Raw genomic sequence first — 24,313 nt, 5'->3', positions numbered from 1 at the left:
GAAACCTTTGCGTGTGTGGAGAGGCAAGCTGAGGTCTTCCTGGGGCTAGTTTCCAAACTACTTCAGCCCAGGGCAGAGCCAGGCTCCCCCCGCTGCCCCTCTCCACAGTCTCCCAAGTCTGGTCTTCTTTACCATGAGCACAATGATGAGGAAAGAGCCCTTGGGAAGACTGCTTCACGGCCTTGGACACACACAGGAGGTGGGCAGAGGTTCAGATGTAACGAGGTTCAGTGTCTTTTTCTACCCACTGTTGTGCACGGTTGAACATTTCCATGTAAATGTTAATAACACGTATGCACCGTGCACCAGCTCGCTCTGTCCTCAGTGCCCTCATCAGTAAACAGAGCCAGAGTCTCACCTCGCAGTGAGGATGGAACAGAATTGTTCCCAGCACACAACAGTTCCTCCTAAATGCTGGGTGATGGTTCTCACACGTGCCGCACCCCACACCTGCTCCCTATTTGGATGTCTCTGCCTCGCTTCTGCAAGTCTCTGCTATCTGGGACATCCCCTCTGCCTTCTTGTCTGGGCAAATTCCTCATCCATCTTGCTTCATCTAGATATAACCTCTCCTCCATGGCTTTTTTTCTCCACTTCCCTGGGAATGAGGGATTTTTAGTTCCAGTGCCCTGCTTTGATGACGTGGACCCATGCATGGCACGGTCCTGTTGTGGCACTGGTCACCTTGTAAGAAGCAAACGTGCACCTGTTTCTTCTCTCCTGGCCAACAGGAGCTTGGCCCTATGCCAGTCTCAAGGGAGCAAAGTTTGAAGGGACTACAACTCTTAGGCTAAGCGGCAGCTACGGGTTAGCTCCTCAAGTTCTAGCTTAGCCTCTGGAGCCTCCTGTCAAAGGCTGAGGCAGCTCAGGCTAAGAAACACTGCCTCCTGCCAGGGAAGAAAGGAGACCCAAGTACAGAGGGCAAAGAAGGGGATGGAGGGCGTGCATCCGCACCAACTGGATGCTTCTCTTATATCAGCCTATGGGCATCTGATACACACATTTAGTGCTCCTAACCATGGTGGGGGCAGGGTCTTCCTGGTGTCTATGTAAACTAGGCTCAGCAAGAAGTGACTCGTGAGGCCGGCATGATGGCTCAGCAGATGAAGGGGCTCGCACCAAGCCTGACGACCTGAGCTTCACCCCTAGAACTAACGTGGATGGAAAGACCCAACTCATATAAGTTATCCTGTGACCTCTAAATGCCATGTGACTCAGGACACAAAATAAATAAACGTCACTTCAAAAATTTTCAAAGAAGTGACTATGGGCTGGAGAGATGGCTCTAGCTATCATTATATACACACACTTTCCGCTTTCCAACATCCACCCATCGTCCATCCATCTACCCTCTACCGCCCACGGATTCATCTGTCCATCCATTCTCTGGCCTTTATACATACATTCACTTTCCATCATCCATCCACACATCCACACATACATCACACCTACACACATCCATCCACAGATCTATCTACCCATCAGTCCTCTCGTCTTCATACATCTGTCCACTTTCCAGCGTCTATCCGTCTCTCCTATATCTATTCGCCATCCTCCATCTCTGCTCTTTCTATCCTCCAGCACTCACCCACCCACCATCCATTTCTGTACCCATCCTCTGTATCCCACCTACCCATCCACTCTTCATCATTTACCTCTCCATCCGTTCAGCTTCTTTATATACCTATTTATCCCTCACCTATCCATCCATCCCCCTTCCGCCATCCATCAGCTTCCGCTCCTTCATCCATCTTCCCTCGCTTGCCATCTACCAATTCGTTCCTTCCTCCCTCCCTTCCTCCTCCCTCTCTCATTCTCTCTCTTCCTTCTTCAGTTTTTGGTTAACTGCTGCCGCTGGGCTGCCTGCCGGCTGCTGAGGGGGAATAATGTCGTGCTAAGTCAGCTGTTGCCTGGATCAGAGCTCAGCTGCTGATGTCAGAGGAGAACACTAATTGAAGGAGCCCACAGCTCAGTCTAGGATCACAGACCGTGAGAGTACTGGGAAGGACCAGAGTGGGAAGACTGTGGGAGAGGATCTGACCATGCATGGGAGATCGGGGAGAGTTTCCTGGGAGAAGGGATAGATATCCGAGTGGAAGTTCATCCTGGGGGGTAAGTCCAGGAAATGAGAACAGCCCATGTGCTGGCGCTGAGGCTGAAGCCCAGCCTGTGGCTGGAGGGAGGCAGAAGCCCATCCTGGGAAGTTTAGCAGGCCAGTTTTCGTAAGGAACTTGAGCTCCTTTCTGAAAAGCAGGCGACCATTGATTCGTGGGCTTTAAATCAAGAAGTGACCCAGTGATACATCAGCCATTCATCCCACAGCAAATCTGAACGGAGCACTCCCACTACATCAGGATTATTCTAGCCCCTGGAGACATGACTGTGAATAAGATAGACATGCTTTCTGTCCTGGCTTGAACCTGCCTGGTAGCCAAGGACACTTACAATGGAAAATACAGGCATTGCCATGGGCTACAGGTCAGAAACGTCAGTGTGTTTTGTGAGAGACAATAGCAGTAGTGGCGGCAGAGAGACGCAGACAGATTTGAGAAATGAGTGGCTGGCCCTGGCCCAGCCTCCAACTGCCAAGCAAGACAGAGATGCTGTCCCAGAGTTGCTGTCTCCCACCACGCGGTCAGATGTTCTGAGCACTCAGAGCCCTGCTATACCTCCGCCCGGTGGAAGGGGATTCCAGGGGTACTGTCTGACCCCATCCAGCTGCCTTCCTCTGAGAAGCCACTGACCACCCCAGGCCCGCCCCACCCCTCAAGGCGGGACCCATGCCCGGGAGTAGCATCCATCCATCTGGCCCGACATCCATCAGCGTCAATCCCTGGCTGCAAAGGCAATATTTATAAATCACATTTCCAAACTGGCTACACATTTGTACAAAGAAGCAGATGGGTTGGGGTAGTCGCTTGTCACCTAAGATATTTATATGGCAAGGAGGTGGGGGTTGGGATGTTGAGGGACGGGGCTGAAGGGCTGGAGGAGGAGGCTTTCCATGGCTGCTCTGACCTCATGAGGCTAAGGCTACCCTGTCCCCAAAGCTTGCCCTAGAGGACAACCCCAAAAGGGAGCTCTGGAGGTACCTAAGCTGGGAGAAAGAGCAAGGGTGGAGCCCTTCAGGCCCCAGAGTTGCGAAGACCCCTGAACTTGGAGAGGCAGGTACAGGACTGACCATGGGCACCAGCTCAGGGTAGGATGGAGGGATGTGTGGGCTGAGCTGTACTGGTTGTTGAATTACTTCCAAAAAGATTTAAATAGCTGTGACTCTGAGCTTCAGTTTCTCCTACAGCCTTAGCCCTTCTCACAGCCATGCCTCTGCCCTCCATGGAGGGGCTGATGCCAGACACAGCAGGGGCTCCAGGGTCCAGCTGTAGCTGCCTGTCCTTGTCCTCCGGGCTCAGTTGTCAGAGAGGCTCTGTATGGTAAAGACTCTTAACATGGCTCCTGGGAACACAGGTGGGTTTGACTTCAGAGGCCTTGAGGCTTCTCCCTGTAGGGGGTAGGGTTTAAAACCCTTGGGAGTGACCCCAGGCCTGTTCCAGGACCAGAAAGAACCAACATGGTCTAACCCCACCCCCACCCCATGCTTCTTGATGTCCCTTTCTACTTCTGTTTTCCATTTGTTTGAAACTCGCTGTTTCTGCCACCAGACGGTTTTCACTCCGGTTGTCTGTGTGGCTCACTCCTAGCTGCCTTTAGTTTCTATGTATTTGTGTAAGTATATGCGTGTGTGTGGTGTGTGCTTGTGTGAGCATGGATATGCAGTGCACCTGCCTGTGTGTAAGAGGCCGATGCTGGTGTCTTCTGCCTTCCTCGATTATTTTCCACCTTAATTTCTGAGGCAGGGTGTTCTTGGTCAGGAACTCGCTGATTAGACTAGGCTAGCTGGCAGCATGTTCTCAGAGTCCTCCTGTCCTTGCCTCCCAGTGACAAGTTACAGAAACATTCTATTGTGCCCAGCTGACATGGGTGCTGGGGATTTGAACTCTCGTCCTCATCCTTGTACAGTGGGCACTTGACCCACTGAGCCATCGCCCACCCGTTTCATCGACTACTCACTAGAGAGGCTCTCCCAGACCACCTTTTGTTTTCAACTTCTTGCCACACAATTTACTGAACACCTACAAGGTGCCAGCATTGCTCTGGGCACCCAAAGTCCCACAACAAACAGAACGAGGCCCAGACTCTTGAGGAACAAGGCTGTGCTGTCCCTCCTCCCTGGCCGCTCATCATGTCTGACATATTATTGATTTGTTTAATTTCTGTCTTGCTTCAATAGAATATGAACTCTACGAAGGCAGAGATTCTCTCCCATCTGTCATTGTATTTCCAGGGCCCAGAGCAGAGCTTGCCACATAGGGACTATGTCTCAATGGTGCTTAATAGTCTGGAAGTAGACAGTGAGAGTTTGGGGTCTGCAGTCTACCCCAGGAGCCCTCCTCCTTTGGGGGTACCTGACCACATGAAGTGCTGTGTATTAGCCCCATTTTCAGACAATGAAACGGAGACATAGACAGGAAGTCATGGAGAGCCCTTAGCTGAGTGTGGGCTGCCTGCTGGGGTCGTCACTCCTGTCCATTGACATCCACCTCCCTCAGCATTGGCTTGGCTTTTTAGAGATTTCAATACCATTGTCATGAGGACTTCAGAGGATGGAGCGCAGTATCATGAAAGACTCAGCTCAGGCAGGTGGGCAATTGCTTCTGCAGGGGGGAAACTGAGTCACGGAACATCTATACTGTATAGAGACAAGTGTGTGTGTGTGTGTGTGTGTGTGTGTGTGTGTGTAAGAGAGAGAGAGTGTGTGTGTGTGTGTTTGTACCTTATGGGTGTGGGTTTGAAACCCCCAAGTGTAGATGTGAACTGAACTGGAAAGGTTCAGTAGGCCTACACCCTGAAGGACCGTGCAGAACTCTGGGAAGGGCCTTTTCCTTCTGAGACAACTAAGGTGGGGAGGGGTGGAAAAGCTGCCCGCCACTGTCTCTGAGGATGCCACAAGGACCTTGAGCTGGAGGGCACTTTGAACCACATGTGCGGGTCTGTGTATGGCACTGCCTTTCTGTCCCTTGGCTCAGGGACTGTCCTCCAATGTCTACCCTATGGCTCCCCTGGGTGCTCAACTGACATTCTCTGCCCTTGGGATGCATCCCTTCACCCTGCCAACCCTCAGGGTTGGCCAGTGGCTGGGTGTCAGCCATAACTGGCTTCATACTCTGTGATCTTAGACCCAGCTCCGGCTCTCATGGAGTCTTAGTTTCTACAGAGAAGGAAAGCAATATGCCAGTCCTCTCTGCCACCCTGGGGGTGGTGGCTCACAGGTAGCTCACCTTGGATGTCCAGCAGAGAGAAATGAGGGTTGCTGGGTGCTTCTGGTACCAGGCGGAAATAGAAGCGGTGACCACCCTGGGGCTCATCTCTGTCCACCACGCTGATAGTCTGGATAAGCTGTAGGGTAGGGAGGGGCAGGATACAGAATGAGGTGAGGTGGGGGCTCTGGCATGACAGCTCCCTGGTCCCCAGTCCCTCTGGGTACCTGGCCTGGCTTGGCGTCCTCACACACAGCTGCCTCGTAGGGTGTGGCCAGCTCTGGGGGATTGTCGTTCACATCCAGGATTCGGATCCGGAGGGATGCTCTCGATAGCTGAGCATGATTGTCTGTGAGAAGAGTGAGGAGGGCAAGCAGCTTCAGGGATGAGATTAGACAACTGCTTACTCCTGAAACATTAGGCAGGGAGTCAACCTGACAGACACTTCGTGCTATCCAAGTGGGGACAAGGACCAGGGCTGAGGACATCTGGGATTGAGTAGTCACACCATGATCCTTTCTCCAATCTCCTAAGCATTTCCACTACCTTACACCATTAGCATCTCCGCCATTTCCATCCATCCCCAGCAGCATCTCTGTGCCATCCTCTGCACCATGCCCATCTCCACCATCACTATATCACCACGAACATCTCCGCTATTGCCACTCCACCTCTGCGGTTACCATTACCATAATCATCTTCACCATCCTCCTCTCCATCTCCACCATCGTCTTCACCTTACCCACCATCCCTATCCCCATTATTAATATTAGCGTCAATCCCATGGCCACCATCATTACCACCACAACCTCTGTGACCATGAACAACAGTACCAGCCACCCATCACCACCACCAATACCATCGTCACCATCATCAATACCATCACCATCATCAATGCCATCACCATCATCAATACCATCACCACCATCACTACCAGGAGCACCACCACAATCTGCATTGTTACTGCTTTTACTGCCACCACCATTACCACTATCATGAATGTTACTAAGCCATCACTATGACTACCAGCAACACTATCTTCCCTGACTCTAGCAGGTAATGAAGAGTAGCATCCTCACCGCTGTCTCCACCATCCCAGGAGATCACCATCACCACATCCATTAACTCCATCCTTGCTATTCCCCCATCCTCCCAGGTACTAAGGCCATCACCCTCATGGCCACTGTCCCTCTATCACCGACAACACTAGCACCATCTCCAGTGTGGCTACAACGATGTCCAGCCAGTTCACACCACTGACACCTCCACCATAATCACCAGGCACCCTCGGATGAAGCCTCTGCCTCCAACGCCCTGTCACCCAGAGAGCACTGAATGGTCCCAGAGCACACATGCCCATCGTCCAGCTGCCCTTGTGGATCCTGTGGTTTACTAAAATTCGTGTCCCCACACTGCAAAAGAGAAACTGAAATATGTGGCCGAGTCTAGACACTGGGTCAGCTGGTGACCAAGCCCCTAAATTGTTGCTCTCAGTACACCTGGCCCTGCAAAGACCAGATGCGTCCAAGTGTGTGCATTTGGCTGGCAAACGGGATAGAATAGCTTGTCCCTCACAGTTGGGCAGATGAATGGAATCTGAAGAGATGGAGGAGAGGCCTGAGTTTCAGGGGTGGTTGAAACTTTGACCCAGACCTTGAGCGGGGACAAGACCCTGGCATCAGTTTCTATACCTAAAAGGTGGACAGGGTGTGGTGTTTAAGACTGAGTCTGCCTCTGCCACTAAGGAGCTTTGTCAGCTCAGCAAAGTGAGCTGACTTCTCTGTGTTTGTTTTCTCGCCACGAGTTAACAGCTACAAAGTGCTGGGAACTGTGCACACAGCACTGAAGATCGACACACAGGTTTGTAGTAGTGAACGGGAACTGGCTGCCTCAGCCTGGCCTCTCTGAGCCCTTCCCTGAACACTGGTCCTTCTAGCTTCCCCCCTACCTGAGTCCTGTTGTTACCCCATCCTCAGTGAGCTTGAGCATGCTCACTACTGACCTTGTCTACCTGCTACTCACTGCAGGTGCAACCCCCAGGAGGGCAAATGTCACCCCACTTCCAAGCAGATGCTTGGATGGTGAGAGTCTCCAGCTGAGTTGGCAGAGAGCTATTTTGGGGGCAGTCTGGGAGTTCCCAGGAATCCAGGCACCCCATGAGTTTTGGAGGGAGTGGACCCATCTGCTCTGAATTCAGAGGCTGCTGGATGCTGACTGCAGCTGCCGGAGAGGACAGAACAGGAGATGGGAAGGCAGGTGGGCCACCTCTGGAAAAGGAGGGGAAGGAGGGAAACTCTTTCGTTAGCATTGCCGACCTTTTTTGGGAGTTCCCCTCAGTTGGGGCCATGTTATCTCTTCAGTTTATCAAGATCTGCCACCTCACCAACTAGAGGGACTCTTCCGGGACCGAGGGTGGGGAGTCGTGACTGGGGATGCCGAGTGAGCCGTTATTTTTAAGAGCATGTTGCCAGAGAACCTCCACAGGCAGATGGGGAGCTTCTGGGAGGGCGGGTAGGGAAGGGGGAGGCAGGCGGGTGTCTGTCTCCCAGCTGATGGTGGGGCTAGTGAGGGCCTGAGTGTCCCCTCTGGCAGCCTGCCTCTGTGGTAGTGGTGTGGGGCTAGAGGAGAGGCGGGAAAGATCTGGGAGCATGGCAGCCCTCTCATGAAGGGCAGTCACCTTCTACCCAGGTTCTGCAACTGGGAGTCCCCTGTCGTCACACCATGGCGTGTGCTACACCTGGGCCTTCCCAGCCTCCTCCTTCAATGTCACACATAGGTCACTTTCCCAACAGAGCCCTGTCCTTTTGTCTGAGGAAGGGTCTCAGAATCATCATTGCTCCTGACCCCCCTCTCCCCCTATCCTGTGCCTTCAACATTAGGCAATGTTTCTTACCCCTGGAAACTCATCCAGGAAGCCTTAAAAAATACCAGTGCTGGGCTGGAGAGATGGCTCGGAGGTTAAGAGCACTGGCTGCTCTTCCAGAGGTCCTGAGTTCAATTCTCAGCAACCACATGGTGGCTCACAACCATCTGTAATAAGATCTGGTGCCCTCTTCTGGCCTGCATGTGTACATGCAGACGGAACACTGTAGTCAATAAATAAATAATTTAAAAAAAAAACAGTGCTAAAGGTTGGCATTGCCCAAGGAATTTCATTGTGTACGCAGCTCCAAACTCTGCCTTGGAGTGAGTGGCAGGCCTCTGATATCGTCCAGTCCTGCCTGGTCAGTTCATGTCACTCAATCAGTAATAACCGGAAGGCCTGCGTGTAGCCCTGTAGCACCTTCCAGGGGTCTGTTGTGAAGCAAAACACTCTCCTGTTTATGACCTCATGTGGGTCTCCATACAACCCAGGCAAAGGTGAGATCAAACCTGTTTTGTAGATGGGGAAACTGAGGCGGGGGTGGGGGGGTGGGGGGGGAGTCGGGAACATCCCTGGAGTTGGCCAGCTTCCTAACTCTAAGTGTGTGGTCCAGACACAATGTCTGGTCCTCCTGCTGCCCGGCTCTTTGTCGATTCAGGGGCAGCTGCTCAGACTCAGGCAGAGCAGACCTCACCCAGTGCCCAGTGGCAGGTGCCCCCTCCAGGGGCCAGGTCTCCCATGGCCTTCCTCCCCATTGCCATCTCAGTTCAGCTGACTGACATGCAAATTAGTTTAATTATTTCTTCTTCTAAAATAAATTATATTTTGCAGTAGCTGCAATATGTTGTGTCAGGCAAAATTACATTCAATATTTTTAAACTAATTGATGCAGCCTTGAGGAAGGCTGATTGACAGCCCAGAGCTGAGCGGGCCTGCAGCCTTAACCGATTCCTAAATTAAAATTAAACGTGCTCTGGCCTGGTGCTTCCTTAGTCAGTTGGCTTGCTGTGCATCTGGGGAGGTGGCAGGTGGAGCCCCAGGGGTCGGAAGAGGCTGGGAAGGAGGGCTCTGGGAGAGTAGCTGGACTGGTGCCCTGGGGTTCCCCAAGCACAGCAGCTGGGGTGAGGTTGGACATTTCTTCGTAACAGAGGCTTGTGGTTTTCGCTGACGACTGTGGAATGGGAGTCTCCTTTGTACCAAGGACACAGGAATGAACAAGAACAACACGGCCTTTCGGTGTAGAAGTGGAGACAGACACCACTCCAGACTGTGACAAGAATTGAAAAGCTCAGGGACCGAGCACATGTAGCAAGAAGTCCTGCCCTGCTGGGTGTGGGCACGTTTTCTATGGAGCAAGTGACATTTCTACTCATATCTAACTGGGAAGTAACCAGGGGAAGGGAATGGGGGAGGGAGATTGCTCTGGGGAGAGTGATCGGCACATACAAAGGCCCTGGGGTCAGAGTGTGTGGGAGGGTTCAGATCACTAACAAGGGAAAGTCATTCATGGGACATTTAGACTCAATTGAGCAGAAAACAGAGATGGATGGGGCCAGTGGGAAAGGAAGAGGACATAGGGCGTGGTCTAGTGACCAGAAGGAAGGTGTCACCTTCCCCCTAAGAAAGGCAAAAGACATATATCAAACCCCTTCAGGGTCTGTGCCTCCAGCATCATTCTGTCAACTGTGAAACAAGGAAGACATCTGAATCAATGCTGTTTTGTGGACGAGGAAATGGGCTCAGAGAGGTGAAGCCTTGTCCCTGAGGTCTCACAGGGATGCTGACAGAGCTGGGTCGGATGAGGTCTGCTTTCAAAGAGAGTGTTTCTAACTAACAGAGATTTTTAACACTTCAGCTGCCAGAACTCTTCCAGGCCCCAAAGGTCCTGCCTCCTCCAGGCAGCTCTCTCTGACTGCCCTCAGCCCAAGCCTTGTACTCTCTCCGACAAGGTCTCGTGGCCTGGTTTAGATGGCCAGCATGTCCCTGGCTTTGGCTCTCTTTGCACTTCACTTCTCTCTGCCCTTCACCCTTCACCTCCTTCCTGATGGCTTGTTTGATGATTCCCCCACCACCTCATGCCCATGACTTCCTGTGATACACGCTATCACGGCTTTTACTGGGTACCATGCATTTTTTTTAAAGTGTGTCTGTCTGTCTGTCTGGGTGCAGGTGCAGGTATGAATGGTTACTTGGAGGCCTCTGGTGCCATTCTCAATAATGTCATCTCCCTCCTTCGAGAAGGGTCTCTCATGGGGACTTGCTGACTAGGCTATGCTGGTTACAGTGAATCCCAGGGGTTCTCCTGTCTCTTTCCCACCATGCCCAGCACTTTTATGTGGGTTCTGGGGATTGGACTCAGGTCTCTGAGCTCTCAAAGCAAGTGCTTTACAGAGCCCACATTCTATCTCTGTCGCCCTCATTCACCTCCTCTGTAAGCAGAAGTTTTGTTTAACACTGCATGCCGTAATAGACGCTTAGTAAACCTGTGTGTGGTGAGGGGCTCTCCCTGTCTGTGGGTATCCATGCCTGTGTTCAGAAGAGACTCTGAGAAGGGACTGGGGCACGATGTGCCTGCACCCCTCCAAGGACCCATGAAAGGACCAGGGAAACCAACATCACATCAGCAATATTAGTGGGCGGATGCTGTGACTTTCCTTGAGCACCACAGAGAAAGAGGAGCCCAGAGAGAGAATGCGGGGAGGCATTGAGAGCGGGAAGCGGGGATGGAGCCAGAGGAGAGGTCATCTTTGCACCCACTTAGTGTGGTGGACAGGGGAGGGGTACAGAGTGGAGGGACCCTCTCCCTGACAGCCCCCAGCCCCGCCCTACCCTCCTCCTCAGGGAATTAGATTGCTGTCCCTACCCTAGGTGCTGATGAGAGCCAGTCAGCTGGGTAGGAAGATTGATCTTCCCAATTACTCACAGCCCAGGCAGGCGTGGGAGGCAGGGTGGGGGTGGTGGAGAAGAGGATCTAGAGAAGGGTGTGGTGACAGCCTGGAGTGGCCTCTTAGCATGTCTTGCCCTGTCCCCATGTCCCTTTGATGGGGACAGAAGGTTGAGGCACGCTTCTCTGTCTCTCTCAAGAACTTTGGTCACGTGCTTGGCTCCAATGTGCGGAGTGTGGGCTCGGACTCCTCTACAGCAGAGGGACTTCAGGCGAAGCAGGGGCTGTGAGAACAGTATCTGGGATCTGGGCACTGGGAGAAGTTTTCCTTCCCTTGGGGCAGAGTGGGCTATCCTACTGAGACTCTGTACACATCACAGTCTCTGGCCCTGTTGGGTATCTGCTAAGTGCTCAGGATCCTGGAGATCCCACTCAGCCCAAGAGAAACTGAGAAATGATTTACACACTACAGAGGCCAGGAAATCACTGCTTCTCAAAGCAGCCTCTACCATGCAGGCAGGTGGCCCACCTTGGCTTCCATGGCTCTGGCTCTGTCTTGACACCATGCATGAAGTTAACATGAGCTATCTTACTAGCTCCAGGCTGTTCTGTTCCCTCCTGTTCCCTCTTCTCCAGGCCAAGGAAACCGTGAACACCTTACATCTGACCATAGCACTCTTCTGCTCAAAGACCTGCACTAGCTCCCTAAAGCCCCAACATCTGGCTGCATGGGGGGGGGCGGTGGAATGACACTCAAGACCCTTCCTAAAGAGTCTTGCATCTGTATCCTCTCCTCAGCTCGCTGCTCCAGCCATATACATCTCTCTGTTCCCAGAGGGGGTATCTAATCCTCTCAGTGTTGATTCACAGAGAGATAAAAATTTCAGCTCTTAGAAAGCCTTCCCCTACCAGAGACCCACCTTGGAGTCCCTTCTGTCAGTCAGTGGTGAGCCAGCCCCTCCCTGCTCCTCAGACCTCTCCAGAGCACCTCGTTTGCACTCTAGCTTCTCCTTGCTCTCTCCTCCCCGCCCCGGAACTGAGGAAAGCCACTACCATTTGTTCAGCAAGGTATCCCCATTGTGTGTGTGTGTGTGGGGGGGGGGGATAAGCAGTCCCTGACTGGGCAGGCACAGGGGAGGACTCCCTGGGGGAAGCCTTGGAGCCCCACTGTGATCTCTCCTCCCCAGTCTCTGCTCCCTCCACAGTGCTCCAAGGAGCACAGGACAGAGTCAGGAAGTCAGTTGCTCCTTCCTTGGCTTCCATTTCCTCATGTGAAACGGAGTACAATGGACCTGGATCACCATCTCTGACATTCCCCTGCCTCAGATTCCTTCCCTGGCTACTAATCATACTTTGCTAAGTGTCTGTCAGGCACCTTACTAGAACGGGAAAATGTGATTGCCAAGACCAGGGGGGATTTTTGTTTTATACGTGACACTGACCAATGCCTTTAAATAAACAAAGGCCACTCCATTCTGCAGTCTCTGTCCCTCTGCCCTCCGAGAGGGCGGGAAGTCATAGCCAGTTTCAAAAAGGGAAAACTGGGAGAGCAGAGGAATGGAATAAACAAGAGGTGACAAGGATCACACAAAGGGAACCTTTTCTCACCTCACTGCCCTGTTCCCCAGAGGGCATGCATAAGTCCATTCCTTCCCACCCTCAGATTCACCTACACCTGCCCAGTCCCCGGCCACAGGGTGCAGATGGGAACTTACTCTTGAAGGGGGTACAGTTGGCTGGCACCAGTCAATTTCTAGATCTGCACACAAACTCATCTGTATGTAGGAAAACTCGGGGTGCTGGGAGATGTGGTTTGGCCCAGGACGACCCTTGTGGGAAGATTCCAACTGCTTTGGGCAACACCCTGTCATGGACAGCCAGCCACCGTCTTTGCTGGCCGGGTATGAGCTGATGACCCTGGTGGAGCCTGCTGCATGCACCTCACCTCCAGCCCCCTCTACTCCATCCTTGGCTCTCCAAGTTCCCCCCAAGACTATCCCTTTACAACTGCCCTTTCCACCGAAGGATCCAGACACAAATTGTACTTTAAATTCAATATTGGTCATTAATATTTCATGATTACAAAACGTTAAAGATAATGTCAGTGGAAGGCGCGTCTGCATGGGCAGGATGGATGACTCAGAGGTTCGGGAGAGAGGAGCCAGCATACTAAGTGGGCCCCAGCCTTTGAGGTAATCCAGCGTGACAGGCGACCGCTCTGGCTGAGGGCGACATCCTCCGAGGGGCTCACAGAGCGCTGCAGCGTGTATAAATATTTCCCCTCTGATCCTTGTCACCTCTTGTTTGTTCTGCTTGGGAGCAGGTGGGGCTCTGGGACCCCTTGCTCATCCCGAGAGAGCCATGAGAACACTTCAGCGGGAGGACACGGGACCTGAGGTTGGAGCCGGTGGGGTGGCTCTGTTCCTGGGGCTCAGGGAGACTTCCGGTGTGGAGTCTCTCTGGGCTTGCATGGACTCCCTCTGTGGTTTGGGGCCTTAGTCCCCTCATTTGTGAAACAGATATGGTAACTCTGTCTTCATTATAGATGGCTTGAAGGTGGTGCGGGTAGGGGTTATTTGCTACAGATTTCGTGTGTGTGTGTGTCTTGCTGGAGGTTGACATCAATGTCTTCTCTGTGTCTCTTTATATGTTAAGGCAGGGTCTCTCACCTAAACCCAGAGTTGGCCAGTCTGTCTAGCTGGCCAGCTTGCTTTGGATAGTCCTTGTCTTTTCTTCCTGAGATAGAAGTGGATTTCTATACCTGCCTGGCATTTATGTTGGCACTGGGGATTTGAATTATGGCCCTTGGGTTTGCATCACAAGCACTCTTCCCAAGAAGCCATCTCTCTAGTTTCTTGCCTTATTTTTTTATTTTTTTTTTTTTTTTGGATTTTCGAGACAGGGTTTCTCCATAGCTTTTGGTTCCTGTCCTGGAACTAGCTCTTATAGACCAGGCTGGCCTCAAACTCACAGAGATTCTCCTGCCTCTGCCTCCCGAGTGCTGGGATTAAAGGCGTGCGCCACCACCGCCTGGCTTACCTTATTTTTTATTGCATATATGTATGTATGTATGTATGTATGTATGTATGTATGTATGTGCGAACACATGCCATGGCACACCAGTGTGGTCAGAGCACAATTTGTAGGAGTTGGTTCTCACCTTCTACTTTGTGGGTCCAGGGACTGAACTCAGGTTGTCAGGCTCCAAGGCAAGGTCTTACCCACTGAGCCACCTTGCCAGCCTTTTATTTTGAAACAGGATCTACAGTTGAGCCGAGGTTTACCACCTAGATTGGCTGGCCAGTAACCCCAGGAATTTGCCTCTCTACCTCCTGGTGTTGGGATTATGTCATCATGTTCCCCTCAGAGTGGAAACTGGGACTCAGAGCTCAGCAGGTCCTTTACACACAGAGCTATCTCCCCAGCCCAGACTAAGGAAGTGTAACAGGGCACAGGACAGGGAGAGCTGAGCTCTGGAGGAGGCCAGGCAGGGCTGGGAATTTGCCCCACGCATTTCACCTGAGTCCGTTTCCTCATCCACTCACTGGGGCCAGCTATAGAGCCAACACTTCTCAGACATGGAGATCCAGTGAGCTCATCACTGTGAAGGGACTGGCTTCCAGTGGGCGGAAAGCTAAGTGCACAGTCAAGATGGTCAGGGAAGCCTTGAATGAGGCTTACTAACGCTGAGAGGTTTCTCTGCACTAGGATCTGAAGTGTGCCATTTGTTAGTAGAGAGATGACGAGTGGGCAGGTACTGTGGATTGAAGCTCCGGGGGGCGCCTCAAGCCAGACTGGGAGCCAACTTCTCTTTTCAGAGTCTCACCCCCCATCCCCATGGTCAGCTGGTGGGATGTAGTGGGTTTCCTGAAGGCAGAAAGCTCACAGCCACAGGTGCCAGGTGAGCGTGTAGAGGGAGCCCCGTGGTGAGAGCGCTGGGCGCAACCCAAGGAGGGACTTGCTAGTGGCAGGATGTGGGACAGGTGACAATCTAGGGCCAAGGGAGGAGGCACCTCTGTCTGCCGGTCAGGGTCAGGCCTGTCTTCCCCATGCGCAGAGCCTCAGTGACAGCTGCCTTGGAGCAGGCAAGGGAGGCTCAGAAGGTGGAGGAACTCTTCCCCCCCCCCCTTCCAGGTCCAGCTACTTCCTCTCCAGCCACCTTTGTTCTCTCTTCCAAGCGGAGGAGGAGTGGATTCAAAGGCTCCCAGACGCCCGCACTGAGGGCTGAGCCGGCTTTGTGTTTTCCTTTAAACTGCAGTTGAAAGAGACTAAGGGAACTTCAGCCTAGGGACTTCCTCGGCCCTGCCATGGGCCAGCAGGGGCCTCCGAAGTGGGAGGAGGAAGGGAAGACGGGCACAGGGAGGAGGGGAAGGCCAGCAGGTGGGCTGGGGATTGGGGTCCGTTTGAGCTGCCCTAAGGCTGAGGCTCAGACATCTCCTGAATCACTCAAGATGGCTTTCTGGCAGCTTGCTGACGAGGCCTGCAGAGGTGACAGGCAACACCGGAGAGCAGGTGGGAGCAGAAGAGGCCTGGCTGGCACTGGCTGGCACTGGCTGGCTCTGCCTACTCCTGGTGCCCCCTGAGCGACCTCCCTCTGCTTCCCACTTCCACAGCCTTCCTTCCACAGCCTCATATTTCAGGGCCCTCCTTTCTTCTCCCGGCTCAACCGCCAGCCGCCCAGTGACTCCAAGCTAGGCCCCCACTTCCAGATACTTCTCCCCCAGAAGAGCCAGATTCCTGTAGTGTGTTTGACATCTGTAACCTTAAGCCTTTGACCCTGCTCCATCAGCACCCTGGGGCTGCAGCTTATTCTCATTCCCACTCTTCCTGGCCCAGGCTGGGCTATCACCCCTTCCCCAACACCGTGACTTCTGACCAAGCTCCCCACTTCCTCTCAACCCCCTGTCTGTTCCAGACAGCCCTCTAAGCTCAAAACCTGCCTCATTCCAACCTTAGGAATGAGAGGAACCTGCCAGGGGCGAACCACTCTGCCCTGCTCCAACTGTTTTGGCCCCATGCAGTTCCTCTAACACACGGGTCAGCTACCACCCACCCAGGAGCGTTTGGCCAGTCTCTTCCTCCTGCCAGAGCTGTCTCCCCTAGGTGAGGGCATGGTGCCCTGGTCATCCTGAGGTCTTATGAACCGATCTTCCCGGAGTATTCTTTGCCCCAGGGAAACACGGCCACCTTTCTTTGGTCCCCTTTTCTTACTGTTCCTTTGTACCATGTCACATGGCCTGACATACTAAGTACACCTTTTTTTTTTTCAGTTTGTGGCTGGCCTCCTATGAAGGCAGATACTAATCCTCCTTTCTAAGACGCTGGACTGAAGCTTAGCTTGTAGTAGTTCAGTGAAGGAGGGAGAAAAGCGGACCTCTATACTACTCCTTTCATGTGGGACTTAGATCTCCTTCCTGGAGATCTGATTTAGCCCACACCTATACCCAAGTAGGAACTTTGCCTAGTTTCTTATTCTGTGCCCCGTCTCAACCCTTGACCCCTCCCCCATGTGACTTGACTGACAGTTCAGTCTTTGCTCCGCCCCGGCCGCCGCCTATTCACGGTTGAGCCTCCGCTCACCCAACTCACCTGCTTCCATGGCCAGCACGGTAATGTTGTGCCAGCCGGCAGTTTCACGGTCCAGCCCCTTGCCAGTCACGATGGCGCCAGTGTCTGCATCAATGTCGAAGATCTGATCCAAATCCGATTCACGGTCAATGGCGTACCTGAGTGAGGAGCAGGGTTAGGCTGATCAAATGCGCCTCAGTGTCGGGAGTCTGTGCCCACTATCTCCCAGTTCCACCCTACTCCAAGAAAGGGACTACCCCCTAGAGACAGAGGCTTAGCATCTCCCTGGAACTGGGGACTCCTGGATCTTAGGGGCAGGGACAGCCGTTCTGAGCCCTTGAATGGTCGGTCAGTGGGGCTACGAACTTGTACCCTAAAGTTGTGAGAGGGCTGAAGACGACATCCCCAGGGGACGTCCACAACATCCCCGGGACAGATGGCTCTCTTCTTGTTTTTCTAAAAAGGAGGCCTCAGAATTGGGTTTCACAGTGAGAGGGGGACTAATTGGGGCTTTAGGGGTGGCAGAGGTAGCTGAGGGCTGACTGTTTCAAGGAAAATCAAAGGATGTAAAATGGCTGAGCTGGAGGTGAGGAGAGCGATTTAGGACCATGGGGTTCTAAGAATTTGAGCAGGAGAAGGGGTAGAGGCAGGTTAGAATGCTTCTGGAGGCCAAGTGGTCCCCAGACCCGGGGCAGCTGAGCCTGGCCTGGGAGGGTCTGTGACTGCCTCTGCTCCTCCTGCCTGCACAGCGCTCTTGCTAATCTGCAGCTTTTCAGTTGCCGCGTGAAAAAGCCCTTTGTTCCGCCTTCTTCCCAGGCCTTTGTGCTTCGGCTCCAGGCCTGAAAGGCCCGTGTCCAACACATGTCTCAGGCGGCGGAGGCCCAGAGAGGCCCCGCCAGCGCCCGCCGCCACTTTTTGCACTGATAACATAGGCGGGGGTGCCGTGGCTATGCACAGACAAAAGCCTGGCATGCAGGCAAAGGCGCTTTGTGCAGCCAGGACAAAGCAGCCAGGCAGGGAGGAAAGCCTTACCTCTGCTCTTCCCCCAATCCTAGGGAGGGAAACTGAGGCCTGGGGAAGCAATGCCTGCAGGGCCCAAGGCCTTGAGAGGAGGCCTTTGGAGAGGCCTGGGCTGCGTACAGGATCAACCCTCTCAAGACCTCAGTTTTTCTATCTCTCCCACAGGGATAATGGCAACCGCAGGGGTCTGAGTGTACCGTGTCTGCATTTCCTGTCATTTGTTCACCCTGTGCGACCTTGAGCCAGCCTTCCACCTCCTTAGGCTGATTATGTGTCTAATTCAGAGCCACCTGATGCCCTGCTATGGACTGGGTGACCTGAGGGCTGGTGGGAGTGGGTGAAGGCATGCAGCAGATGCTAGAGGGATTTGCCACGGGCAGGGTGGATTTTTTAAAGTGTGTGTGTGTGTGTGTGTGTGTGTGTTCACGTGGACGTGCCTGTGCTCATGAGGGCTCTCAGGTATTCTCCATTCCTCTCTACCTATCTCCCTTCTGACAATCTTTACAACTGGAAGCCACTGCTTCACCGTGCTGGTATGCACGGCCACACCTGTCATCTTACATGGCTGTTGAGGATTTGAACTCAGGCCCTTACGCTTTCTCAACAAGTGCTCTTACCTACTGAGCCATCTCCCCAAACTCCAGACACCATCTCTTCCTGTCCTGGGTTGCTAAGTGTACTGCCTCTTGCTCCTGGCTAGCCAGGGGTGCTACCTGGAGTTAAGCTGACCCCCTTCCCCTGGCATGCTTTGGACAGTTCTGAGACTGTACTTCCCAGCTTCCCCTGCTCTGCCCTTCATGACCTGAACATCAAGCAAATGCCTTCTCTGGGTTGTTCAGGGTTATAAAAGAACAGGACTTGCCAGACAGCCATGTGTTTCTGTCACCATCCCCACTTTGCAGACGAGGTCATTGAGGCTACCAGGATAAACTCAGCTGAGTGTGGCTGTGTCACACACAAGACAGTATTCTACTAGCCAGGCTATGAGTCCCAGCCTCGAGCGCATCTTCTCAAGGGGCCTGTCTTTATTTACATCAAGATGCCTTGCGGATCAGCCATGACCCTCCCAACTAGGGGCGCAGAATTATTCTGCAATAGAGGTGGCCTCTGCACCCAGAGGTGGGACTCTAGACCCAGAGTTCTTTTGGGCTTGTTGAACTAACCAAAGGAAGTCTCAGTGCCTGGAGCCGTTGGCTTCGGGGACTCCTTGGCCCCAGTGACCCTGCCAGGTATTTGCATGGGAAGGAGGTGGACCGAGACTATGGATGTCTCACCTGCAAAGGATCCTCGAGAGCCCTGCCCACTTTGTGGATGGAGGGGTAGAGGTGGGGGTGCTGGACGACAGGACTGAGGGGAAGTGATTTCATATTTGCTGATGAGGCCGGGTGAAGGCATGTGGCAAACTGTAGAGGGGTGTGCCATGGGCAGAGTGGAGTTTTAAAAGCGTGTGTGTGTTTGTGTTTTCCGATAACGCATGTAGCTATAAACTCACCAACGGAGTACTCCTTTGATGAGGTTGGCATCCCTAAGGTCCAGTGATTCTCCTCCTCCCTTTCCTGTTTTCCTCCTCCCCACTTCTCTTCTTCCCATTCTTTTCATCCTCTTCTTCCTCTAGGTTTTTTTTCCTCTTAGAGGGGGATGGCAGAGGCTGGAACCTAAGAATAGGCAACTGTACCCAAGGCCATGGGGTAGGGACACTATAGGGAGACCATTAACCAGTTAACATGTAGGCAACAGGCCTCAGCCTTGGCTGCCTGGCTTCTAGCCTCGGTAGCCAGTTAGTGAGTAGGAGCAAAGGGCTCCCTGTGTGGCTTGGAACTGCCTGGCAGGCAAGGGAAGGGGGAAGCTGGCACACCTCATGTGGATGTACACAGCCATGGGTCCTGTCTGAGCTGTGGGCAGGAATGTATGTTTGTGGCGTGACTGTGAGCCGTGTATGTGTGTGATAATGTGCTGAAGCTGGGACAGCAAAGGCTTGAGCACCCTTGGCTCCCCTCTGGCTCTGTGACCTCTACCCCCAGGCGGGTCACTTCCCTCCTCTGGGCCATGCTCAGCACACTGTGCCAAGCGCTCTCCTGGGAGCTGATTTTATTTCTCTGTTCTAGGGGCGCACTGGCTCCCTATCTGCTGCTCCTGCTCCCTGGAATGCCCTCCTGCAGGTCCACAGTCAGGCTATGCCATTCTGCCCTCGGTTTCTTCCCTCAGGAGCCTGATCACTCAATGCAAAGTGACCCCTGTAACCCCAGATACCCCGGACCCTCTTACTGCAGCTTTCCCACAGCCTGTATCAGCTATCAACACTTAATAACTACCGATGTGGGCAGGATCCCATCTCAGTGCATGCAACAGTGACTCTTGGGTGGCCTGGAAACCCTTCTCTACTGCACACAGTCCAGCACTGGCCTTGGTCCTCAGGTCTGTGCCCCGCAGTCAGAGAGCTCTGCCCTGGAACTGCCCTTGGCTGAGTTGCTGCGTGTCCCCAGGCCTGGCTCTGAGCCGTGCAGGGGAAGCTGGGTGAATGTTTGCGGTGCTAAATTGGACCTGTCTGGAGCTCCCCGAGGGCTCTTCCACATCTGAGGAGCACCAGGGAAGGGGGCCCGGCACAGGGAGATGAAGGAGGGTGAGACGCTGGTTTCAAAGTCTGTCCCTTCAGCGGGGATGAAAGGAGACTAGAGAAGGAGTGGAAACGGAGGGCGGAGAGCAAAACACAGAGGAGGGAGCTGCAGACAGGACTGCTGACCCCACTGACCCCCTCCTCCCCATCCTTCCCCTCCCCCCCGTGATGCTCGCAGAAGCCAACCTGCTCAGGACTCAGTTTTCCGAGAAACAGGTGACACTGTCCTCTCTGAAGAAGGCTCAGGCCAGCCAGAAGCCAAACAGTGTTTAAGGGCTGTGCCTGGTGGCAGGGAGACAAAGGGCTGTGGCCTCATCATAGGCTTCTGCCTGGAGGGTGAGCTCCTAGCCTACGCGTGAGGCCCTAGTGCCTTACCCCTTACTGTAAACTGTAGCCCCAGGATCCTGACATCTGCACAGACCTTCCTTGACCTGGAATGGGGCCCAGCTCAGGTCCATTCCTGCCATCTCCAAGAATTCTTCCAAGAACCCCGAGGCTGTCTCTCTGTCTGACAGACTATGGCAGCTAAGAGAGATGGGATCTTTGCATTTAGTTGGCTGGGGCTGGCATGTAAGGTTGTACGGGTTGGGCCCTGTGCAATTCTAAGAGGCTTGTCTAGACAGACGATGTCAGAGCGTCATCCTCGGAACCCGTACAATACAATCCTTAAACTTCCTTCTCAGTACCCAGCAGAGCTCAGCCTGGCCCCTTAACTGTGTAGTAGGGAGGTTGGGAAGAAGCAGGGCACCCCGGAACCTCTTCCTTGTCCCTATGACACTGGCTGGCTGATCTTCCCCTCCTAGCCCTTTCTCTGGGTCTGTTTCTGCCCGAACCGCAGGTTCTTCTCTTCTCTCTGGGTTTTCTAACCAAGGCCTCCCTAAAGCCTGTGGTTCACAAATCCTGCTAGAGCTGCCCTCACTCCCTCACATCTCTGCCCACTTCTGCCTCACCCAGGGCTGCATCTGGCTGGGTTTCTGGTCCTCTCTCTAGATTTCCTCTCATCTGCACTGCCAGCCAGTTCCCCGGCCTTTTCTCTTTCCAGGCTCTTCACCTGGTCCCTCTCTTTCACTGCTGGTCTTTCTGTCTCTTTTCTCTGTCTTGTCATGGGGTTCATTAGTTCTCTAGCTGTTTGGGGAGTGTGATGGGGTGCCGGGTCTATAAGCCTCAGTGCCCCAGGACCTGGTGGCGAGTGAGCTGGTAGAGGTCCCCATTCTCTGGGTACTGGTTCAGTGGGGGCAAACATGGACACTAGGAAATCAGAAGAAGCTGGAAGCTGTGTAGAGGAAGACTACAGAGGGAGGGATGGGAGGTGCAGGGGCTGTGGGGCATGGGGTGGGCAATTCTGGACCAAGGAAGGCATTTAGAGAGGAATACTGTTGAGCAAAGGGAGTGAGAAGACAGATCTGGGGGCCTGGGCCCAGAAGCAGCTGCAGCTTAGGCTCCGACAGAGGCTGAGAGGAGCTGAAGCTTGCAGGCTCAAGGGGAGGGGAGCATTCAGGGGAAGGCTGGGAGGTTTCTGTGACATTCAGGGTCATGTTGAGGGTCAAGGCAAAATTTAACTGAATCCAAGAGGAGGGTAAGGAGCAAAGGAGGCCAGGCTTAGCTCCACACGGGAGCAAGACCTGGCTACCTTCTGTGAGGACAGACGGTGTGAGGGCTAGCCAGGGGACATGCTGGCTTGGGCCAGGCTGTGACCGGAGCTAAGGAGTTCAGGGGAGAAGTCTGACTAGATTTTAAGGTAAAGAATGTAGATGGGTTTGGGGGCGGGAGAGGGAGAAGAGGGGGGAACACATGTGCCCTAAAGGACCGAGGAGCCCTGTAGAGGGGGTGACTTAAGAAAATAGGGCCCGATTTGCGAGGTTTTGTTTCTTCTGAACATGGTGAGTGGTCGTCCTGACGTGGGCTGGAGAGAGGAGGAAGGGGGACCTCTCCAGCAGACCATCAGGGTGCCTCTGGCACTCTGGGCACTGACTCTGCACCTTTGTCCCTGTCTTGACTGGAACTGCGCCTCCTTTTCTTCCGGGGCTCTCTGTATCCCCTCCCCCCGCCTTCAGTCTGTTGGGGTGGTGCATGGCGGAACAGCAGGCAGCAGGCTTGGCCCCGGGCGGGGGTCTCACCGGACGGGCCGGTTGGCGGCGTCGGGGTCCCGCGCCGTCACCACGCCGACCAGGGAGCCCACCTGCGCGTCCTCCTGCACCTCCAGGAGGCCGGAGGGTGGCCGGAACTCGGGGGGCTCATCCACATCGGTCACGGCCACGCGCACGATTGCTTGGTCTCGGAATGTGCCCAGGTCGGCGAAGCGGGGGTCCACAAACTTGTTGAGGGCTTCCAGCACCACCGTGTGCACCTGCTGTGACTCGAAGTCCAGGCGCTGGGGGAAGCAGAGAAGGCAGGTCAGTGATGGGCCAGGAAGGGGGACACAACAGGCTGGCAGCCAAGATCACAGGTGGCTCAGCCCATCATAGAGTTGATTGTCAGAGGCCCAGATGAGCCCTTTCCAATGTAAAGGGGCTTTCTAGGGGACTGGTTTGTTTGTTTGTTCGTTTGTTTTTTTGGCATGGAAGCATGTAGCCCCCACTTTAAAAGGCCCCAGTCCCGGGGTTTCTTGCACCCCCACTTAGTGTGTTTTCATCAGCCACTCCATTTAATAGCCACCTGTAGGAGCAATACAGCAGTGATCTCCTTTTATACACGGGGACATCAGGGCCAGAAGGGCACAGTGACATCCTGAACAGGTGGCCCCTGGCACAGCCAGGACTCATAGCCAGGTCATTGTGGCTCCCAGAGCCAGGAGAGAAAAATGGGGACAAAGATGTGCAGACTTCAGCCCTGGGTTCCAGCCCTGGCTGACCATGGCCAGCTGTGAGCTTGACTGTGGACAATCAGATGGACCTTTTCGGCTTTGGGCGAATGAATGAAGCTCCCAAAGAGAAGAGCACCTTGGCTGAGCTTGCTCTAGCCTTCCTACACAGATGACATCAACGGCAAATCTTTAGTTATTGCAGTCACGTGGTGGTGGTGGTGGTGGTGGTGGTGGTGGTGGTAGTAGTGGTGGTGCTTTCTGGGGATACTAAGCCTGTGTCTGTCTACCTGTTATATGGGGCCCCTTCCCTAACAGCACAGATTTTCTTCTTTCTCTGTCTTGTTGCCTGAGCAGTCGAGATGCAGGGAGCGGACGCTGGCCTACAAATGAATGATGGCTTCTACAGTCAGGCCATTCATCAGGCGGGGCTCTGCAAGGCTCTAGAGCCATTGCTGACTCCACAGACACCTCAGGCGCCACTGGAGCCACCAAACAGCAGAGCGCGGGATGAGGCATCCCTAAGGAAGAGAGAAGACTAGCCTCCTGGGGTGAATTCTGAGGCTGCTAGGAAACTGTGGAGAGTGTGGGCAGCTAGGCTGCTCTGGGCCTCCAATTCCCATCTATGACAGAGGCCTGTCTTATAGTTGGGGCGCATGGGATTAAAAGACTGGAAACTAATTGGATTCTGCAGTTAGAACCCCCTGAGATTGTGTCTCTACAGGGCTGTCCCAGTTGAGTGACCTTGGCAAGGTATGAACCCCTTGGGGTGCACAGAGGCCTGCAACCGTGTGTGGACTCAGGCAGGGGACTTGAGCAAGGGACTCAGCCTTCCAGTGGGTGGCGTGTTCGAGTGCACAGTCCTCAAGGCTTGGTGCCCCGAGTCATCACAGCGACGGCCAATCCTAGAAGGCAGATTCTTGCTTTGTTGCTTTGTTCTGGGACGGCCTTCCCCAAATTCTCAGGAGCACTGTGTCTGTTAGGCCGAGGTTTCTGGGTCAGCCAGGGGCATGAGCACAGCTGTTGGATGTAGTGGGGGAAAGGTTTGGGTTCAAATCCCAACTCTGTCTCTTCTAGATGTGGTCTTGGCAAGTCTCTTTCTCATCCTCCACCTTGGTCATTAATCAAAATTGTGACCTTTCTTTCAGAGGGAAACAAGGGGGTTAAAGGAAACGGTCTGTGAAGGTACAGGAACCATCGTGATGCTGGCTGTGGACTCAAATCTGAATTCACAAATAGCTGTGCAACC

General features: G+C 53.7%; 1 protein-coding gene across 1 annotated transcript in view; it reads right to left on the bottom strand.

Moving 5' to 3' along the window:
* The window catches only part of Cdh22 (cadherin 22), a 122,940-nt gene that overhangs the window by 5,761 nt on the left and 92,866 nt on the right, over positions 1 to 24,313 (bottom strand). Inside the window, exons 7-10 of the mRNA XM_050151287.1 lie at positions 22,382 to 22,635; positions 16,652 to 16,788; positions 5,543 to 5,664; positions 5,337 to 5,454 (exon numbers count right to left, since the gene is read on the bottom strand). Coding sequence (XP_050007244.1) covers positions 5,337 to 5,454; positions 5,543 to 5,664; positions 16,652 to 16,788; positions 22,382 to 22,635 — 631 coding nt within the window. The remainder of the gene's footprint in view (positions 1 to 5,336; positions 5,455 to 5,542; positions 5,665 to 16,651; positions 16,789 to 22,381; positions 22,636 to 24,313) is intronic.

The sequence above is a fragment of the Alexandromys fortis genome, unplaced genomic scaffold (assembly GCF_014885135.2).
Source record: "Alexandromys fortis isolate MF-2015 unplaced genomic scaffold, M_Fortis_MF-2015_v1.1 scaffold_27, whole genome shotgun sequence".
Taxonomy (NCBI): Eukaryota; Metazoa; Chordata; class Mammalia; order Rodentia; family Cricetidae; genus Alexandromys; species Alexandromys fortis.
The sequence above is the reverse complement of the archived record's forward strand: the minus strand, read 5'-3'. Positions and strand labels throughout refer to the sequence as shown.